Below are 19,253 nucleotides of genomic sequence, written 5' to 3' on the forward strand. Positions count from 1 at the left end.
TAACACCTCCCTAGGAGAATTGAGTTCCAACATGGGACAACTAAGGGTGGAGCACCAAGAACATTCCATCCTCCTCCATGAAATTAGAGAAGATCAAAGAATCATGAGAGAGGAGCAACAAAGACAAGGAAGAGACATTGAGGAGCTCAAGCACTCCATAAGACCTTCAAGAGGAAGAACAAGCCGCCATCACTAAGGTGGACCCGTTCTTTAATCTCCTTGTTCTTTATTTTCTTGTTTTTCGAAATTTTCATGCTTATGTTTGTCTATGTTTGTGTCTTATGATCATTAGTGTCTTAGTGTCTATGCCTTAAAGTTATGAATGTCCTATGAATCCATCACCTCTCTTAAAAAAAAAAATTTATTCTTAATTGAAAAAGAAAAGAATTGCATGAATTTTGAATTTTATAACAGTTTAATTATTTTGATGTGGTGGCAACACTTTTGTTTTCTGAATGTATGCTTAAACAGTGCATATGTCTTTTGAATTTGTGGTTCATGAATGTTGGCTCTTGAAAGAATGATGAAAAAGGAGACATGTTACTGAGGATCTGAAAAATCATAAAAATGATTCTTGAAGCAAGAAAAAGCAGTGAATACAAAAAAAAACGAAAAAAAGGGAGAAAAAGAAAAAGAAAGAAAAAGAAAGAAATAAAGTTGTGATCCAAGGCAAAAAGAGTGTGCTTAAGAACCCTGGACACCTCTAATTGGGGACTTTAGCAAAGCTGAGTCATAATCTGAAAAGGTTCACCCAATTATGTGTCTGTGGCATGTATGTATCCGGTGGTAATACTGGAAGACAGAGTGCTTTGGGCCACGGCCAAGACTCAATAAGTAGCTGTGTTCAAGAATCATCATACTTAACTAGGAGAATCAATAACACTATCTGGATTCTGAGTTCCTAAAGAAGCCAATCATTCTGAACTTCAAAGGATAGAGTGAGATGCCAAAACTATTCAGAGGCAAAAAGCTAAAAGTCCCGCTCATCTAATTGATACTGATCTTCATAGATGTTTTTGGAATTCATTGCATATTCTCTTCTTTTTATCTTATTTGATTTTCAGTTGCTTGGGGACAAGCAACAATTTAAGTTTGGTGTTGTGATGAGTGGATAATTTGTACGCTTTTTGGCATTGTTTTTAGTATGTTTTTAGTATGATCTAGTTAGTTTTTAGTATATTTTTATTAGTTTTTAGTTAAAATTCACTTTTCTGGACTTTACTATGAGTTTGTGTGTTTTTCTGTGATTTCAGGTATTTTCTGGCTGAAATTGAGGGACCTGAGCAAAAATCTGATCCAGAGACTGAAAAGGACTGCAGATGCTGTTGGATTCTGACCTCCCTGCACTCGAAGTAGATTTTCTGGAGCTACAAAAGCCCAATTGGCGCGCTCTCAACGGCGTTGGAAAGTAGACATCCTGGGCTTTCCAGCAATATATGATAGTCTATACTTTGCCCAAGATTTGATGGCCCAAACCGGCGTTCAAAGTCACCTTCAGATTTCCCAGCGTTAAACGCCGGAACTGGCACCTAAATGGGAGTTAAACGCCCAAACTGGCATAAAAGCTGGCATTTAACTCCAAGAAGAGTCTCTACACGAAAATGCTTCATTGCTCAGCCCAAGCACACACCAAGTGGGCCCGAAAGTGGATTTTTATGTCATTTACTCATCATTGTACACCTTAGGCTACTAGTTCTCTATATATAGGACCTTTTACTATTGTATTCTCATCTTCTAATCTTTGGACATCTAGTTCTTAGATCATTGGGGGGGGGGGCTGGCCTCACGGCCATGCCTAGACCTTGTTCTTATGTATTTTCAACGGTGGAGTTTCTACACACCATAGATTAAGGTGTGGAGCTCTGCTGTACCTCGAGTATTAATGCAATTACTATTGTTCTTCTATTCAATTCCGCTTGTTCTTTGTCCAAGATATCACTTGTTCTTCAACTTGATGAATGTGATGATCCGTGACACTCATCATCATTCTCACCTATGAACGTGTGACTGACAACCACCTCCGTTCTACCTTAGATTGGGTGAATATCTCTTGGATTCCTGATACACGATGCATGGTTGATCGCCTGACAACCGAGTGCTCGCCTGACAAACGAGCCAGCCATTCCGTGAGATCAGAGTCTTCGTGGTATAGGCAAGAACTGATGGCGGCATTCAAGAGAATCCGGAAGGTCTAACCTTGTCTGTGGTATTCTGAGTAGGATTCAATGATTGAATGACTGTGACGTGCTTCAAACTCCTGAGGGCGGGGCGTTAGTGACAGACGCAAAAGAATCACTGGATTCTATTCCGGCCTGATTGAGAACCGACAGATGGATAGCCGTGCCGTGACAGGGTGCGTTGAACATTTCCAATGAGAGGATGGGAGGTAGCCACTGACAACGGTGAAACCCTTGCATAAGCTTGCCATGGAAAGGAGTAAGAAGGATTGGATGAAGACAGTAGGAAAGCAGAGAGACGGAAGGGACAGCATCTTCATACGCTTATCTGAAGCTCTCACCAATGATATACATAAGTATCTCTATCTTTTTCTTTATGTTTTATTCATCATCTATATCCATTTGAGTCTGCCTGACTAAGATTTACAAGGTGACCATAGCTTGCTTCATACCAACAATCTCCGTGGGATCGACCCTTACTCGCGTAAGGTTTATTACTTGGACGACCCAGTGCACTTGCTGGTTAGTTGTGCGGAGTTGTGTAGTGATCACGATTTCGCGCACCAAGCATCGAGGACAATGCTATTATTTAAGTGTGGGGAGGTCGCCATCTCTGGCATATATTTCTTTTGGTGAACCACTACAGACTCTTATCTTATTTTGTTCATTTTCTGTATTTTATTTGCACATTTTTCTCTTTTTTTTTTTGCTTTTGTTGTACTTTTGCATTCTGCACTTTGAGCTGTATATATCTTGGATATTTTAGCTTAATTTGCACCTCTAGTTTACTAGTTATATATTAAGTGGATTAATTAGTATAGTTTACCCTTTTTAGCATATGATAGTTTGGTTTAATTGAAAATAAAAGAGTAAGCTAGGAACTTTAGTAAGTTAAAACAATCCACACATCTTGTATATATAGCATTACATGTTAGTTAGTTAACAACATTTCTTCAAGGAGAAATACTAAGATTTTAAGGGGCACCTTAAGGTTTTACATTGAGTTGAATGGAAACTCTCAATTTCTACTTGCATGACATACATAACTGATATATGATTTATGAGCTTGAGAACACATAACCCGTGAGTTTTGAGCTTAATTGTATGGTTACATCAGACCATAAATTTCATTCCTGTGTGTTTCGCACTTCTTTTCTATGCTTGCAATCTTTATTTTGTTTTAATCTGTATGTCCAAATTATAGAATGTAGATACATACCAAGAGATGATTGAGGCCATTATTTATATTTTTGCTCACTTACCCCAAATAAACCTACCTTTTATGTCACCCTTACTAGCCCCCTTGAGCCTTTTAATCCCTTTTTTGTTTTATAACCGCATTACTAGCTTTAAGCAGAAAAATAAAATAAAAATCTCAAGTTGAATCCTTGGTTAGCTTAAGATAGATATTGTGTATAATTTAAAGTGAAGAGAATTTTATGGGAACATGGGTTGATAGAAAAAAGGTAAGGAAATTAAATTAAATAAGTTATTTGAAAAAAAATATTTTCTACCCCAATGCAAAAATTAAAGAATCAATGCACATGGGATAAAATCAAAAATAAAATTGGTGCATGAGTATGTAACACACAAGTGGGAAAATTGGGTAGCTAGGTGAAAAATTATGAAATTATATCAAATATGTATATGTTAGGTGAGATCTTAAATTAGTCAAGGATTCACTTTGTTAGCTCACTTAGCCTTATATATACATCCTTACCCTCACCTCAGCCCCATTACAACCTAAGAAAAGACCTCATGATTTTTGTATGTTTATATTCCATATTTGTTTATTGGTTAGATGAAAAACAAAGTTTAGAAAGCATGACTAGAAGAGAAAAGAGTGATTAACCCCAAACACTGAGTGATTAGAGAGTGAACACGAAATCTAGTGAGGGTTCAATAGCTCATTCTCATATGTCCATGTTTAATTATTAATTGTCTTGCAAGTTGTGAACTATCTTAACTCAACTCAATTGTAACTGTGCTTTAATATGATTTGGCCCTAATTGTACATATATGATTCCTTGAAGATATGAATTAATTTAACTACATGTATGCTTTATATATAGGTGAATAATAACTAGAGTTGCATGGCTCATTTAGGTAGTTGCATTTAGAATAGATTGCATTACATATGATTCCACCATTTTACCTTTACTCTTTTCTCTTGGATTTAGCATGAGGACATGCTATTGTTTAAGTGTGAGGAGGTTGATAAATCCCTATTTTATGATTCATCTTGTACTTAAATTGAGTGTTTTTATCAACTCTTCACCCACTTATTCATGTAAATTGTATGGTTTTACTATTCCTTCCTTGTTTTATGATATATGAGAAAACATGTTTCCTAGGCTTTAAAAATATTAAATTTAATTATCTTTGATTACCATTCGATGCCGTGATTTGTGTGTTGAGAACTTTCAGGTTTTATAGGGCAGGAATGACTTAAAGGATGGAAAGAAAACATACAAAAATGGAAGGAAAGCGCAAAACAGAGTTTTTGGAGAAACTGGCAGAGACGCGTCCGCATGGACGATGCGAATGCGTGCTCTGCGTAAATTGGCATCGACGCGAGCGCATAAATGACACAAACGCGTGACTCGCGAAACACAACTGACACGAACACATGACTGACGCGACCGCGTGGAAGAGCAACACTCCAGATGACGCGACCGCGTGACCCACGCGGACGCGTGACCCACGCAGACGCGTGACGAGCGCGATCTGCAGAATTTGCAGAAGTCGGCCCCAGCGACTTCTGGGCCCTTTTTGGTCCAGATCCAAGCCCAGAGAACACATATTAAAGGGCTATAAATGGAGGAATCCATCCATTCATCAAGACACACGACATACGAGGGGGGATACAACATACATTCAGAGAGAGTTTTAGGATTTAGATGTAGTTTTTAGAGAGAGATGTTCTCTCCTCTCTCTTAGGATTAGGATTTACTTTAGGCTTTAGGATTTCTTTTAGTCATTAGGATTGTTTCTTCATACCAGGTTCAATATTATATGTTTCTCTTCTATTTTTATTTACTCTGATGCTTTTATGTGTATTTGATTGATGTTGCCCAATTGGCTTATGAACCATTCATGTTAGGATTTTCTTAGTTGATATAATTTAAGGTATTGCAGACTCATGATTGTTTTGCTCTGTTTATGATTTATTTTCTTCTTTTGGCTTTGGTTAATTAATTTGTAATACTTGAGTTATCAAACTCAGCAGTGGTTGAAATTGGCAATTACTAATTAATTTGGATCGCTCTAAAATTTCACTGAAACTCGAGGATCAATTTAATTAGTCTACTTGACTTTCCTTTATTTAATAAAGGATAACTAAGTGAGATTAAAACCCAATTCTCACCACATCTGATAAGGATAACTAGGATAGGAATTCTAGTTTTCATAACTTGCCAAGAGCTTTTCTTAGTTATTAATCTATTAATTCCTACAATTTATTTTCTCTTATTCAAAACCCAAAATACTGTTTTCCATAACCAATAATAAATCATACTTCCCTGCAATTCCTTGAGAAGACAACGCGAGGTTTGAATACTTCGGTTTATAAATTTTATTGGGTTTGTTACTTGTGACAACCAAACGTTTGTAAAGAAGGATTTTCTGTTGGTTTAGAAGCTATACTTACAACGCAATCATATTTTTATATTTCTTTACCGATAGGAAATTCGTCCTTCAATGACATGAACAGTGCATATTTAAATTTGAATCAAAGAATGTTGATGTACAAGGAACAGAAATTTAGAGAATTATTATTTCTCTGAAATTAATGAAAGTTTAATCCTTGAAGCAAAAGAAATAGCAAAAGAAAAATAAAAGCAAGGTCCAAGGCTCTGAGCATCAATGACTAGGGAGGTCAGACATGATTAAAAGCTCAAAGAGTTGTTTCTCTAGTCACATACTTGTAGTGTTCTTGTGTCAAGTAATCCTTGAGACAAAACATTTAGAGTCGAGATCAATTGCAGAGTACGCCAAAGGCTTTGAGCACCACTGTTTGGGGATAAAAAAAAATAAAAAAATTAAACAAATTAATTAAAAAATAATAATATTTAGAACTTAAAGAGAGTTTCCCAATTAAGTGCTTGTGGTGTTTTTGTGTCAAGTAAAGTTTGAGACAAAATATTTAAAGTTACGGCTAGGCTCAAGGTGCAAAGCACCAAAGAAAAATTGTTGTGTTCAAGGATTAAATTGAGTTACAAAAGATCAGAAAATTCATAATATTATCCGGATTCTAATTCCAGATGACAGTGACATCCTTCTGATTTAAAGGAGAGTGGGATCCCAAAACTATTCAGGATTGCAGTTGTAAACCCCACTATAAGAAGAGACATGAGCTTAATCGAACTCTCATTCTCATGCAAATTCACACCCTAAGCCTATATTAGTTTTGGTTGCTTGAGGACAAGCAACAATTCAAGTTTGGTGTTGTGATGCGTGAGCATCTTTCCTATCTTTTCCTAATGAATTTGCATATAATTTGTTGAGTTTAATAAAGAATTAATTATCTTTTAGCTAATATGGATGCTACTTTGAGTCTTTTGCAATTTTGTTTATTTTAGGTAGCATTCGGCTGGATTTGATGGAGTTTCTGCAACACAAGAACAAAAGGAGATGGCAGTGAGGAGCGACGTGTATGCGTGACTGACGCGTACGCGTGATTTGGAGCTTTCCACGGCGACGCGTGCGCGTGACTGACGCGTACGCGTGCTTTGAAGAATTGCACAGCGACGCGTGCGCGTGACCGACGCGTCCGCGTAACTTGCGAAAAAGACCATCGACGCGTACGCGTGACTGACGCGTACATGTGACATGCGCCACGTGCAAAAAATGCAGAAATCACTGGGGGTGATTTCTGGGCCCCATTTTAGCACCCAAGTTAGGCGCGGATCCAGTGAAGCCAAGTGGTCCCCACGTTACAAGACGCGGAGTAGTTAGTTAATTCTGATTTAAATTCAAATTTGATTTTAAAATAGGAAAACATATTATCTTAATTTTAGATATTAGATTTTAAATTAATTAGGATTAGTTATAAAAAGAGGATACTTCTCTTCTATTGAGGAGGTTCCACCAGAGGGGGATTCCATTAGGGAATTCTATACAAATTTACATTCCACATTCCATGAGCAACTAATCCTCCACTGTTAAGGTTAGGAGCTCTGTCTATTTGTATGGATTGATTTTATTACTTTTTCTATTTTAATTTATGTATGAATTTATAATTTAAAAATTGTTTTCGCTCTTTATTTTATGAATTTGGGTGGAACGGAAGTATGACCCTCTTTCTATTTGAGTTCTTGTAAAACTTGGAAAAGCTCTTTACTTGAACAACAGCTTGAAAACATATTCTCCTAAATTTTAATTATCTGGATTTAACGGGATACGTGACATATAATCCTTTTATTTTTGGGTAATTAGAGTTTTTGTGGCATATAAACTGGAATTTGATCATGTAGCTTCTAATTGAAATTAATTGACTAAGGAATTGGTAATTAATGAATTTTAGAGGAGACTAGAGAGGTCTAAGGAATTAGGATCTAGTCACATATAGTTTGTCATAAATTAAATCCTACATAATTAAAATAGTTAGTAAGAAAAGTAAATCCGGAAAAATAGATAACTATGAAGCCTTAACTGCCTTCTCAATATTTTATTCCCAACTTATTTATTTGTCTATCCTTTTGATATTATGAGTTTGAACTTAAACCTTTTGAATATCTCAAAACCCTTTTCTACTTGCCTAACTAAGCCAATCAATCAATCATTATTGCTTGATCCATCAATCCTCCTGGGATCAACCCTTACTCACGTAAGGTATTACTTGGTACGATCCGGTGCACTTGCCGGTTAGTTTGTGGGTTATAAAATACCACATCAATCCTCAAATACAATTCCTACCCCTCTAAAACTTAAAATGACATGCGACGAGGGGAAAAATCTCAACTAAACTAAAAATAGAAAGTACAAATGTGTGTGTGTGTGTGTGTGTGTGTGTGTGAAAACTTAAAATGACATGCGACGAGGGGAAAAATCTCAACTAAACTAAAAATAGAAAGTACAAATGTGTGTGTGTGTGTGTCTCTCTCTCTCTCTCTGTGTCTGTGTGTGTGTGTGTGTGTGTGTGTGTATGTGTGAAGCGTTGTAGTTCAGTCACGGCTTCGCGCCAAAACTTCTTGAACTTGTCACTGAAATGTTGGATATAAAAAAGGATGAGAACAAACCACACATTCTCAGTAGGGAAGGAAATACCATCAAAGCAAAGAGATACCTGCAAATAGAAATAATTCTATTATAAAAATAGTTTATCTTTTAAATAACCCTTTGGAAAAATCCTGTGAAAAATATTACTTTGAAAATGTCGTTATGAATCTTCTTTAGTTTACAAATCCGTAAAGTAAATCATTTAACAAGGGAAAAGACCAAAGGCGTGCCTAATGGCTTCCTACCCAACAAACTTACATCGGTTATTCCTATCCATCCAATACATAAACTAGAGTAACAGGACAATACCAAATCCAATCGGCCTCAACCTCCATCACTACATCAGAAACAACCCCCAGCATTACCACCGCCAGCATGAAGGATCTCTCAGTTTCAAACACAGACAAAACAATACAAAGAATACACAAATAAAGAGTACAGACAGAGCAATTAGATCAAATAGCGGATAGATGCAATTATTCAAATAGGAAAACCAAATACAAGATGCACACCTAAATAATGCACACAAAGACAAATGATGCATGTCTGTCCTATGGCTAATGATCTCATCTGTCGGTTATACAGTCAAATCCGACATGTCCGGCAGCGAACCCTGGACAGTCCATCGATGCACGCATCCCCAAAAGGAATTCACATCTCAAGAAAGAATTATTCGGAAAGGTATAAGTGTCCAGCCATATCTTGCGACGGAGGGTCAACAATGTCTCAAGTCTCATCCTGGATCAAATGGGACGAACCACTGTATCTACCCAAGAAGACTCACGACTCAGATATCTCAATTACCAACCCAGAGCAAGTGAGACAAAACCACAATTCTTGCATCTACCCAGGTGATTTCAATCTCAATCAAATTTAATTCATTACGCAAGCGGGATAACACCCAAACTTTGCCAATTTAGCCATACTCAGTCATCATCAATCTCATCATCAGATTTATCATTTACCATAATCGTCACTAATCACATTATTAATGACATAATCATCATCCTCAATCACAATCTCTTGCACATATCTCAACTTAATTAAGTTTTCATTATAAACTTCATATTAATCTCACTTCTCATCAATGACCTCATACTAGACATAATTCTCATCATAATCATAAACTCCACTCTGCTTCCTACGCCGCACACTCCAATGCTTAACAGGTTAGGCTTAGACCGTTACATACAACTTGTGGGTATGAGGTCTCTAATACGACACCCTAGACTCGAAGTCAAGGTTGCATACCAACTCAAATAGAACATAATCATTCATAATCAACCTCATTTTAACTCAAACATGGTCTATTCCATTCAACTTCATTAAATCATTTTTCTAATTAATCACTTTATAGATTGACAAGCCAAACTTCTATAATCCTCAATTTCAATTTAATACTCCCAAAGTCCTCACATGTTATCTCATAACTCTAATAAATTAACATTTCATCTTTCTTCAAGTATCTCCCTTTTCTTCAACTCCATTACCTAATTCTATTAATATTATCTCCTTTCACACTTCCTAAATCAAACCCGTAGATTGATAAAGTAATTTACTTTTTAAAAACTTTAATTAAGTAAATAAATTTTTTTTGTTGTTATTCAAAATTAAATAAGTTAAATCATAAACCAATTTCACGATTTAACAAAATCATAGAACTCATTTTTCATTTAAAACAATTCATTTAAGCCAGATTTTTCAAACCAATTTCAAAACCATTTCTAGCTTTAAAACTTTTCAACAAGGTTCAAAGTCATACCAGTTAAAAATTGAAAATCCTAATTGAAAACCCTAAAAGCATTTATTCTCAAATCCAATATTTTAATTATTTTAAAATCCTTAAAGATTTTCAAGACATATCTCTTTTGAAAAAATTAATCAAACCAAACTCTTTCTTTTAACCAAGATTTTCAAAACTTTTCAATTTTTTACAAAAATTTTGGCAGAACCTTCTTTAAAAACTAGAGTTTACCACCATTTACAGATTTTTTCAATTCAACCTCAACTGGCTTCTATAGCCAACAATAACATTTAAAATCAATCCAACGCCATAATCGACATAGTCGAGCATTCTAAATTTCGTTCCAAATTCAAAATCATTGTCTAGTATAGTCATAATTATTGCAAACGTCATAACTTATTCAATCAGCTTCGCCAGAATTTAGAAATCAACCAATCAATAACACAAACAGTCATATATTCAAACCACAGCAGAAAATCATTTACATTGCAGGCATTCATTTATTTGCATTAATCTACTAAACTTGTTATACTAAACTTGTCAAGTATTCAAAGTTTAAAGCATATTTAATTAACCCCTACCTTAGTCAAAACCCAAAAATTAAACCCGACAATTCCTCTTTTATTGTTGATTTTTAACAGCGGTAACAACCTCGATGATCTCCAAACAAATTGATGAGATATATAAAAATTACATAGTTTCAACTTGATATAAAATAGGTGAAGAAGATATGATGAGGTGCTAAAAATTTTAAAACGGGCTTGATGGGTTCGTGTTAAGTTATTATGGTCGGCATTCACACGTCCTTATTCGTTTAACAAACCAAAAAAAAAACTTCATTGTTTTCCAAGTCACTTATCACTCCATTTCAAGTTCACTCGAATATCTAACATCATCCCCATCACTCTATCTTATATGAAAAACTCCTCAACTTTCATTCCTTTCAAACTCTCATCTTGATCTACGTCCAACCATTAACTTTGACTTCCAACTAACTCACTCAAGGCTTTAAACTCACTTGTTATCAAGCGGCAATTTGATTAATCGACTTTATTATTGCGAAAATCTTAATAATCTGACATGCATTTAAACACGTCAATACAATATTATTATCTCACGTTGTTCGATCACTTAACAACTTATTGCGAGTCTTTCTTAACAACTTATTGCTCTATCTTTCTCTCCTCTTCTCTCTTTCTCTGACAAGCTCATCCCTTCTCTCTCCTTGTCTCTACTTTATGTCTCCCTCACTTCGTCCCTCTTGACCAACAGTTTAACAGCAGTAATATCTTTCTTTATCTCTTTAATGGTATCCCTCCTCTAGACCGATAGTGAGGCTAATTTTGATTGTTATGAAGAAGAGAGATTAGGAATTCTTTTAATTAGCAAGGGTATTTTAATAATTTCACTTATTTAAGTCTCTATTTTTATCTAAATCAAACATGATACTAAGATATAATTCAATCTTATACACTTTACAATAACACAATACAAAAATTTAATTTAGTCTCAATTTCTCTCTCTATCAGTCTCAATATCTCCTCCAAATATATCCTAAAAGACTATCTTCTTATGTATTTAGCAACTAAAATAGAAAGTTCTTTGTTAGTTAAAAAAATAACTATAGAAGAACTAAATTTTGAGAAAAATGAGTTAAAACTTCAATTACATTGGTCTTTATAACACATCTAAGAAGAAAAAGCATACATTTAATAAACTTATTACGATTATATATTATGGAAAAGAGATTTTGGCTTTATTTATGATTATGGAATACAATATTTTTTTGGAACTTGATTTCAGTTGAATTTCACAGTAAAATGTAGTAAATTTTTATTCAAATGTCATTTCATATATAATAATTCATAATAGAAGAATGGAGTACATTTAAAGTTCAAAATACTATCAAATGTAATTGAGAATTTCATAATCAATATCTAACTCAATTACTTTCAAACAATATTGTTAGTAAGAACTAAACTCATAATTTGAAAAGACTTTTTGATTAGTACATACTATTATAAAACATTTGAAAAAATGCTTGAATCATATCTTGATTTTTTTTAACACAACTTTACCTTTTAGAGAAAAATTGGTTGTGCTAAACGAACAAATTAACTTTGTTCCTTGAATAATTAATATCACTTATATTTGTATTGTAACAAAAGTTTTTTTTTTATTTTGTGGAAAGGATCTGTATCAATAATTATTATTTTACGTATTGATAATTTAAGATTTTAGACATAAATCCTTTTTATCATTTTACAAAAATTAAGACAATATATTGTGCATCCAGTTATTTATTTATCTTATTTTTTAGCAATTTTGATAGGTGTTTAAACTACTAACAAAAAAATATAACATTGTTTCTAAATATAAATACAACTACTTCAATTCAAAAATAGACAAAAGATGTTGGTAAGTATCAACAAGTAACAATGTTAGTTATATTACTGATTCAAGAATAAATGATACTAAAATATAAAATAATTCTAAATAAATTTTAACAAAAATAAATTTTCATAATAATTTATTTTGCAATGATAATAAAAAAAGATAATTCAAAGACAAATTTTATCTCATGTTAGATTGTATTTGTCCAAATCAATTTTAACATAATAGTAAAAATTTGAAAGTTTCATTCATAAATCATAAAAAATATCTACAAATTTAACCACTAATATTATTTAAAGAAAAATCTTTAAAAATATAAATATTTCAATCACAAATTATATATTAAGATTAATGAGTAATTATTATACTTTAAAAACAAGTAAATTATTATTTATTGATTTTATTATTTTTAATATTAAAAATAGTTAAACTTTAAATTTAATTAACTTTATAAAATTTTCATAGCAAAAATTATTATGTATATTTTTATTTAAAAAATTAAAAAAAATACTTTATATATTTTGTATGTTATCCTATGTAGAACACAAATACATATACTAATTATGTTTTTAAAAAAAAAAATCGAAAGCGGAAGTATTTGGAGACAAATTAACATAAAAAAGAAGCATGAGTTGGAGACTTTACTAATGGCACATCTTATGCCTCTAAAAAGGCTACACCTGGGTTCGAGAGCTGGTTGAGTCTAATTGTGAACATGAACCCTTTATTGTTGTGTGTAGTGTGGGTAAGTATTATAATGACAAAAATACTAATAATAGAAGAGAAGTAAGGGTATTTCAGCATCTTTACCTTAGCAGAATACTTTAGTATACTCCCTAACTCCTATCATTGATGATAAACTGATAAACAAATTGTGTCGCTATGACTTTCTCTGGAATACTCAAAGCTTATTTCGCCATGACTTGACTCTGCTATTGAAGGCTTCTATTTCATTGCTCAAATTTGATGCATCCTTAGTTCTTACCATTAACCAATAATTTGACCATGACAACAAATTGTACATAGTGTGCATAGTGTTGTTAACATCAATAATTTAAGATTTCATTTGTCCATTAGACCATTACACATCTTGTAATAATCTGGATTTATATGAATCTGTCCAAAAGCATGAACTTAGAACTCAGAAAGCAACTAGTCAGTTGATTTTCTCTTTCTTGCCAGAATGGAAGCTATCTGGAATCTAGGTCCGCCCCTTCGCCACTTCTTGAAGGATACCATTGCAGCTTGAGCTGCCTCATACACTACAATAATAAAAAGAAAACAAGAAATAAATTTATAAAAAAAAAAAATCAATAGCTTCGAGCTAAAAGAATTTGACAACATATTGAATAGTGAAAGCATGATTCATTTAGCAGGCAGCACAAGTCTTACAACTGATCTCTTCTTTTGTCAAAATAGTCCAGAATTTGGAACCAGCTGCAAATGCTGTAGTATGTGCCTTGGTGAGAACTTCCTTGTACCTACTCTTGAATGCCGACAACAACAGAAACCCAATGGTTCTATCACTAACTCTGCCATAAATGAAAAATTACATTAACTTAGGAATAAAATTCAGAAGTGATTTGAATAGCTGCACGAAGTAGCACAAGACAAAAGCAAACTAAAGAAAAAGAACATAATTTGAAGATTTCAATTAATTTAAATTTTACCAGAAAGCAATTAAAAGGAAATTATGCACTTTCTATTTATTTTGATGTTAATCTCCTGTGTACACACTACTTAAAGGTTGCTTAGGCTTATAGACTGGAGCTACTTTTCACACATTTAAAATGCAATAAATTTCATGTTTGATGATAAACCAAACTGAAGATGACATATCTACAGACCATTCACTTTTTGAAAGAATTATCCAAAGCCTGTGAACAAATTTATGAGATTTTGTCATCTTATTGTCTTAACTTTTGCGGCAAAATTTTGGTAGTAAAAATCTGATTGAAGTGGTGCATGAACACTTAAGTAACCAAAAGGTGAGGTTCCCAGGCTTATACAAGATTTGAAGGATGTTGGCAACCATGTACTATCTTCCAAAGATAAAACCAAGGAGAAAAATGTCATAACATAAGAACATAACAGGTTAAAGCAAAAGAGAAATAAATAACAGTTTAGATAAAAACCAAGAGAGCATGAGCAATAGCAAGACTTACATGGGTGCTATCTTGCAACCAAATTCATAGAAGAATGGACATCTAGACCTCAAATCCACACTTGCAGAATCAGCCTGGATCTCTAACCTTGTTCTAAAATCAAGGACCACCAACACCAAATAAGAAAATATTGGTTAACACTTTTTAACTTAAAAGTCAAGCAATGTAACAATAATAGAATCAAGCTGTTATCATTCCTCATGTACATAAGTACATTTGACTGGGAATGCCAATTCACATTTTAAAATTTGTGTAGAAAACTGTTTTAGTACATAACATTTGGATCAAGTCTCAGTTTCATCTCTAACATTTGGAACGTCCTATTTTTGTCTTAGAAGGTTTCAAATGGACTCAATGTTGTCCCACCATTGAATATGCATGAAATACCTAACATCATTAGTGTGTGACTGCATGTTTAGTGAAAGGTTATTAATTAAACAATCGCCGCTCTTAATATGTATGAACATGTCAATGTTGTGATTGTAGAAGTAAAGGAAAAACTAATAATGATTATGTTAGAAGATATTAGGGTTTACTTGATCAATAAGTAGGTTGATAATGAGACCAACATGGTGGCAATAGCTACGTTGACAATAGATGTTGAGAATACTTGTTTAACTAATCACAGTTATTTGTACATATTACTAAGGGTGTTAAGTATTTTTTTCGGGATTTAACTGAGAGACAACATTGAATTGATTTGAATTCTTCTAGAACAAAAACAAGACAATACAAACCTTAGAGACAAAACTAAGATTTAGCCCAAACAACAAGAACTAAAATAGTACTTTATCCTTAAAATTTCTATGAAACCCATGTAAGCTTAATGTTGATAATTTTTCTGCATTGTTTCACACAACATAATGACAAACTAATGTAACTGCTATACTAAAAACAATGTAGGTAACATATATATGATATCAGAGGAGATACAGCAGAGGATCAATAGCAAGAACAAGAAGATGAAGTTTGTGTGTAAACAAATGTATTGGTATTATTCTCAATGAGTTCAATTGAACCCTTGATTACAAAACAGAGAGGCCACAAATTTTAATCTCCTAAACTTAGCACGGAAGGCTACATCTCAGCCACATGTCACAGATTAGAGAAAATATCCTAATCTGTTATGTTAGAATCATAACAAACTAATTAGGCTCATTAGGATTTAACTCTTCTAATTTCTGTTTTGGGGGTTTATCACTAACAATATATGTTTCATATCTAGTAGAAGCCCTAGAATGATCAGCAAAAGTATTAAGAACAATAAGAGTTCTTAAATTGCTTCCTCACTAAAGACATGTTCAATTATATGATAGAATGTGTTTTTAAGTTGTAAAGAAGGCATAAATGAGGTCATTACTTTTGATTGAAACAAGGAGGAACATGGACTGATACTGCTTGTCTCAACTGTAGTTCATGAGCAAGCCAAAAAGGCAGTTCAACTTTTGAACCTGTTTCAATCTGAAAATGAAATATTCTAACATCAAGTCACCAAGTCTGGTGCCACTACTGGTGATTATTTCATTCAGAAATACAAAAGGCAGTGTCAATGGCTCTTACAAAGTCTGTTTCAGAACTGGGATCTATCCCCACTCCAGATGCTGGCTTCTGAAATATAACTGACACAATCTGGAACCATATCACAAGAATTCACAAGCATTAACAATTTATTCTCAAAGCATGCCCTTTATTTTCAAAATTTATCGTCAAATCAAAACATTAACCTCTCATTCAACTTGAAATTTATTAGTTGGAAAATTAGAAGCATTAATTTGTTAATCAAGTTTGAGGGTATTAAGTGTACCTCTTCCTCTGTGATAATATCATCAATATCATAGTATTTTGCCATCCCACTCTAAAACTTTGCTGCTATTACCAGTTTCTCTTTAACCCATCAAAAAGAGACAACTGCATCGCACAAAGAAATTTCAAACTTAACACCTTTGTGTGTGTGACTGTGTGTGAAATTTAAAATCCCTAGCATTAGCATTTAAAAAACAAAATTAATACAATAGTTTGGGAGAAAACGACAAATTGAACGCAAATAGAGGGATGCAAGGAGTTTCTGATCATGTTGGAATGAAAATGATTACAGTCTGGTCTAGATCCTTTTTCGTGGCGCTGCATGCGCCCGCACGCATGGTGGGGGATTGTGTTGACCAACTCACCCAAAAAACTCAAGATCACAATTAACAAAACAATTAAGATATTTGTGAGTGAGAACATTCATCGAACAGTTGGTGTGCTGGTCCCAAATGTCGAAACAAAAAGCCAAAACAATTGCAGAGTGAACATGTACCCGAAGGAGAGAGAGGAAGCGGAAGAAATGGCGGAGCAGAAGCAGAGGTGAATGGCGGGGCAGTGGCAGACGCGAATGGCGGAGAAACACAGGTGAACGACGGAGCACCACCGACCACTAACTTAGCAAACACACGGCGAACGCGAGGGAAAGGAGCAAAAGCAGCAGCAGTGGCGGCGAGCACAGGAGGAGTGGAGGCCGGAGAGTGTCTCTAGTGAGATGTGTATTGTGTTGTGTTTATCTTCTCTTTCTTTCTTTCTTTCTTTCTTTCTTCTTCTGTGTGAAATTTATGATGATTCAAACTTTGGCGCCTTTTTGTAAGAGAATTTTCAATTTTGTGTGTTTATCCGTAATGGCGGGTTTTAAAATTTGTACTATTTTTAATTTGAACCCTGAAGAAGAAAGGTGACTGATGAGGTAGGGACTTGGTGCCTGTGCCAACTGCCAAGATTAATAATAAGGATTTAGTTAATATTAACCAACATTCAACTAGTCAACTATAAGTCAATTTGTTATTAATTAAAAATTATTTAAATTTTATTTTTTTTAAAATATAAAATCAATAAATATTAATTACAGTTGTTTAAAACTGATTAAAAATTATTTATCTATATTTTTTCTTTTAAAATATATGTAAAATTATTAAAAATACAAATAAAATTTTTATGTATTTAAGACAACAAAAAATTTAAAAATTTATATTTATTCATACCCTTATCCAAAATTCCTAACCAGACTCTGATCTCAACAATTTTATTAGAAAAAGGGAACGGTTATCTACTATCAAAGGTGAAACTACTCTAAAAGGTAATTATCTATTCTAATATAAATACACTAACACCCTCAGGTATATTCAGAACCCAATCTATTAAAAATATGCTTAAACTCTTGATAACTTAAGCATCGGAGTCTCTTGCAAGTACCATCCTCCCCCCAACCTCCTTACGAGGAACTCGGACGGTGGCACCAGTAGAAGTTGGACTCTGCCCTAAAAAGAATCTAGACCTCACGTTCAGGCCCAAAAGCAACCCAGTTTCAGGTAACTAACCCTTGAAACATTGGCGCCATTGCTGGGGACTTAGAAGTCTATATCCAATCATAGCAGACAATCAGTTTGAAGACGGACATACAGCATTCGAATCTGAACCAGAGCACCATAATGATGACTGAGCACTCGTGATACCTCCACGACCAAATAGAACAAGTAATCCTAATGGGGATAGAACATCAGGAAACCCTCATCCCAGGTAAATCAACTCAGAGGTACATCCACCCGAGAATGAGGAGTCTCTACACCCAACAGAAATCATGGGACTTGTACACGGGCATCATGGCTGACCGAAGTAACTCGAGCAGGAGATAGAGCGACAAAGAGAAGCTAAAAAAAAGACATGTGAAGAGAAGTACGACGTCGAAGAGAATTATAAGAAAAGCTTCTGAAGTTAGAAGCCGACTTACGAAACAAGAGCAATCATGCAGATCGAAAAGAAAGTCCTTTTGGTGGAGAAGGTCTATTCATAGAAGAGATCATGCGGGCTAGAATTTCAAGAAACTTTAAAAGCCCCGAAATGGACCTCTATGATGGAACAATTGACCCAAGACATCATCTCAGTAATTTTAAAAGTCAGATGTATTTGGCTAATGTGTCCGATGCAACCCGTTGCAAATCTTTGCCGACAACATTAACTAAAGCGGCAATAAAGTGGTTTGATATCTTATCACCTAGATCAGTGACTTATTTTGATGATCTCGCAAGGAAGTTTCTCACCTGATGTTTTATTCAGAAAGATAAATTCAAGCACGCTCCAAGTCTCCTAGGATTTAAACAAGAGGTCGGAAAAACACTCTGAGTTTATATGGAAAGATTCAACAAAGCTTGCTTGAAAATTTAGAATTTACCTCCAGAAACAGTAATAATGAGGTTAGTTAATGACCTTAAAGAAGGGTCATTCTCTCAATCTATATCAAAGCGACATCCTACCTCTTTGTACAAAGTACAAGAATGGGCAGAAAAGTACATCAACATGGAGAAAAATTTTCGACTTAGAAAACCAATTTCAAGGCAAAACCTTTCCTTATCAAGCTCGGGATAAAGATAAGGAAGCAAATAAAAATGATGAATACAACTCGGACAAGTCTCGAAGGTATCATAACTACATCCCGCTCCAAGTTTCTCTTGTTGACATCTACAAGAAAATTTGCCATAATGAAAAACTTCCACCCCCTCATCCCATCAAGAACAAGAAAGCCAGAAG

General features: G+C 34.1%; 1 protein-coding gene across 1 annotated transcript; it reads right to left on the minus strand.

Annotated features, from left to right (window-relative positions):
- Nucleotides 1-13,196: 13,196 nt before the first annotated feature.
- LOC130956954 (DNA replication complex GINS protein PSF3-like) lies at nucleotides 13,197-17,415 on the minus strand. Its single transcript, XM_057883878.1, has 7 exons — nucleotides 16,999-17,415; nucleotides 16,504-16,607; nucleotides 16,260-16,328; nucleotides 16,060-16,160; nucleotides 14,700-14,792; nucleotides 13,927-14,066; nucleotides 13,197-13,796 (listed from the first exon to the last, which is right to left on the minus strand). The coding sequence occupies exons 2-7, from the start codon at nucleotides 16,546-16,548 to the stop codon at nucleotides 13,687-13,689; spliced, it is 558 nt and encodes a 185-aa protein (XP_057739861.1). The 5' UTR covers nucleotides 16,549-16,607; nucleotides 16,999-17,415; the 3' UTR covers nucleotides 13,197-13,686.
- Nucleotides 17,416-19,253: the final 1,838 nt, after the last annotated feature.

Source organism: Arachis stenosperma, chromosome 10, assembly GCF_014773155.1.
Source record: "Arachis stenosperma cultivar V10309 chromosome 10, arast.V10309.gnm1.PFL2, whole genome shotgun sequence".
Lineage (NCBI taxonomy): Eukaryota > Viridiplantae > Streptophyta > Magnoliopsida > Fabales > Fabaceae > Arachis > Arachis stenosperma.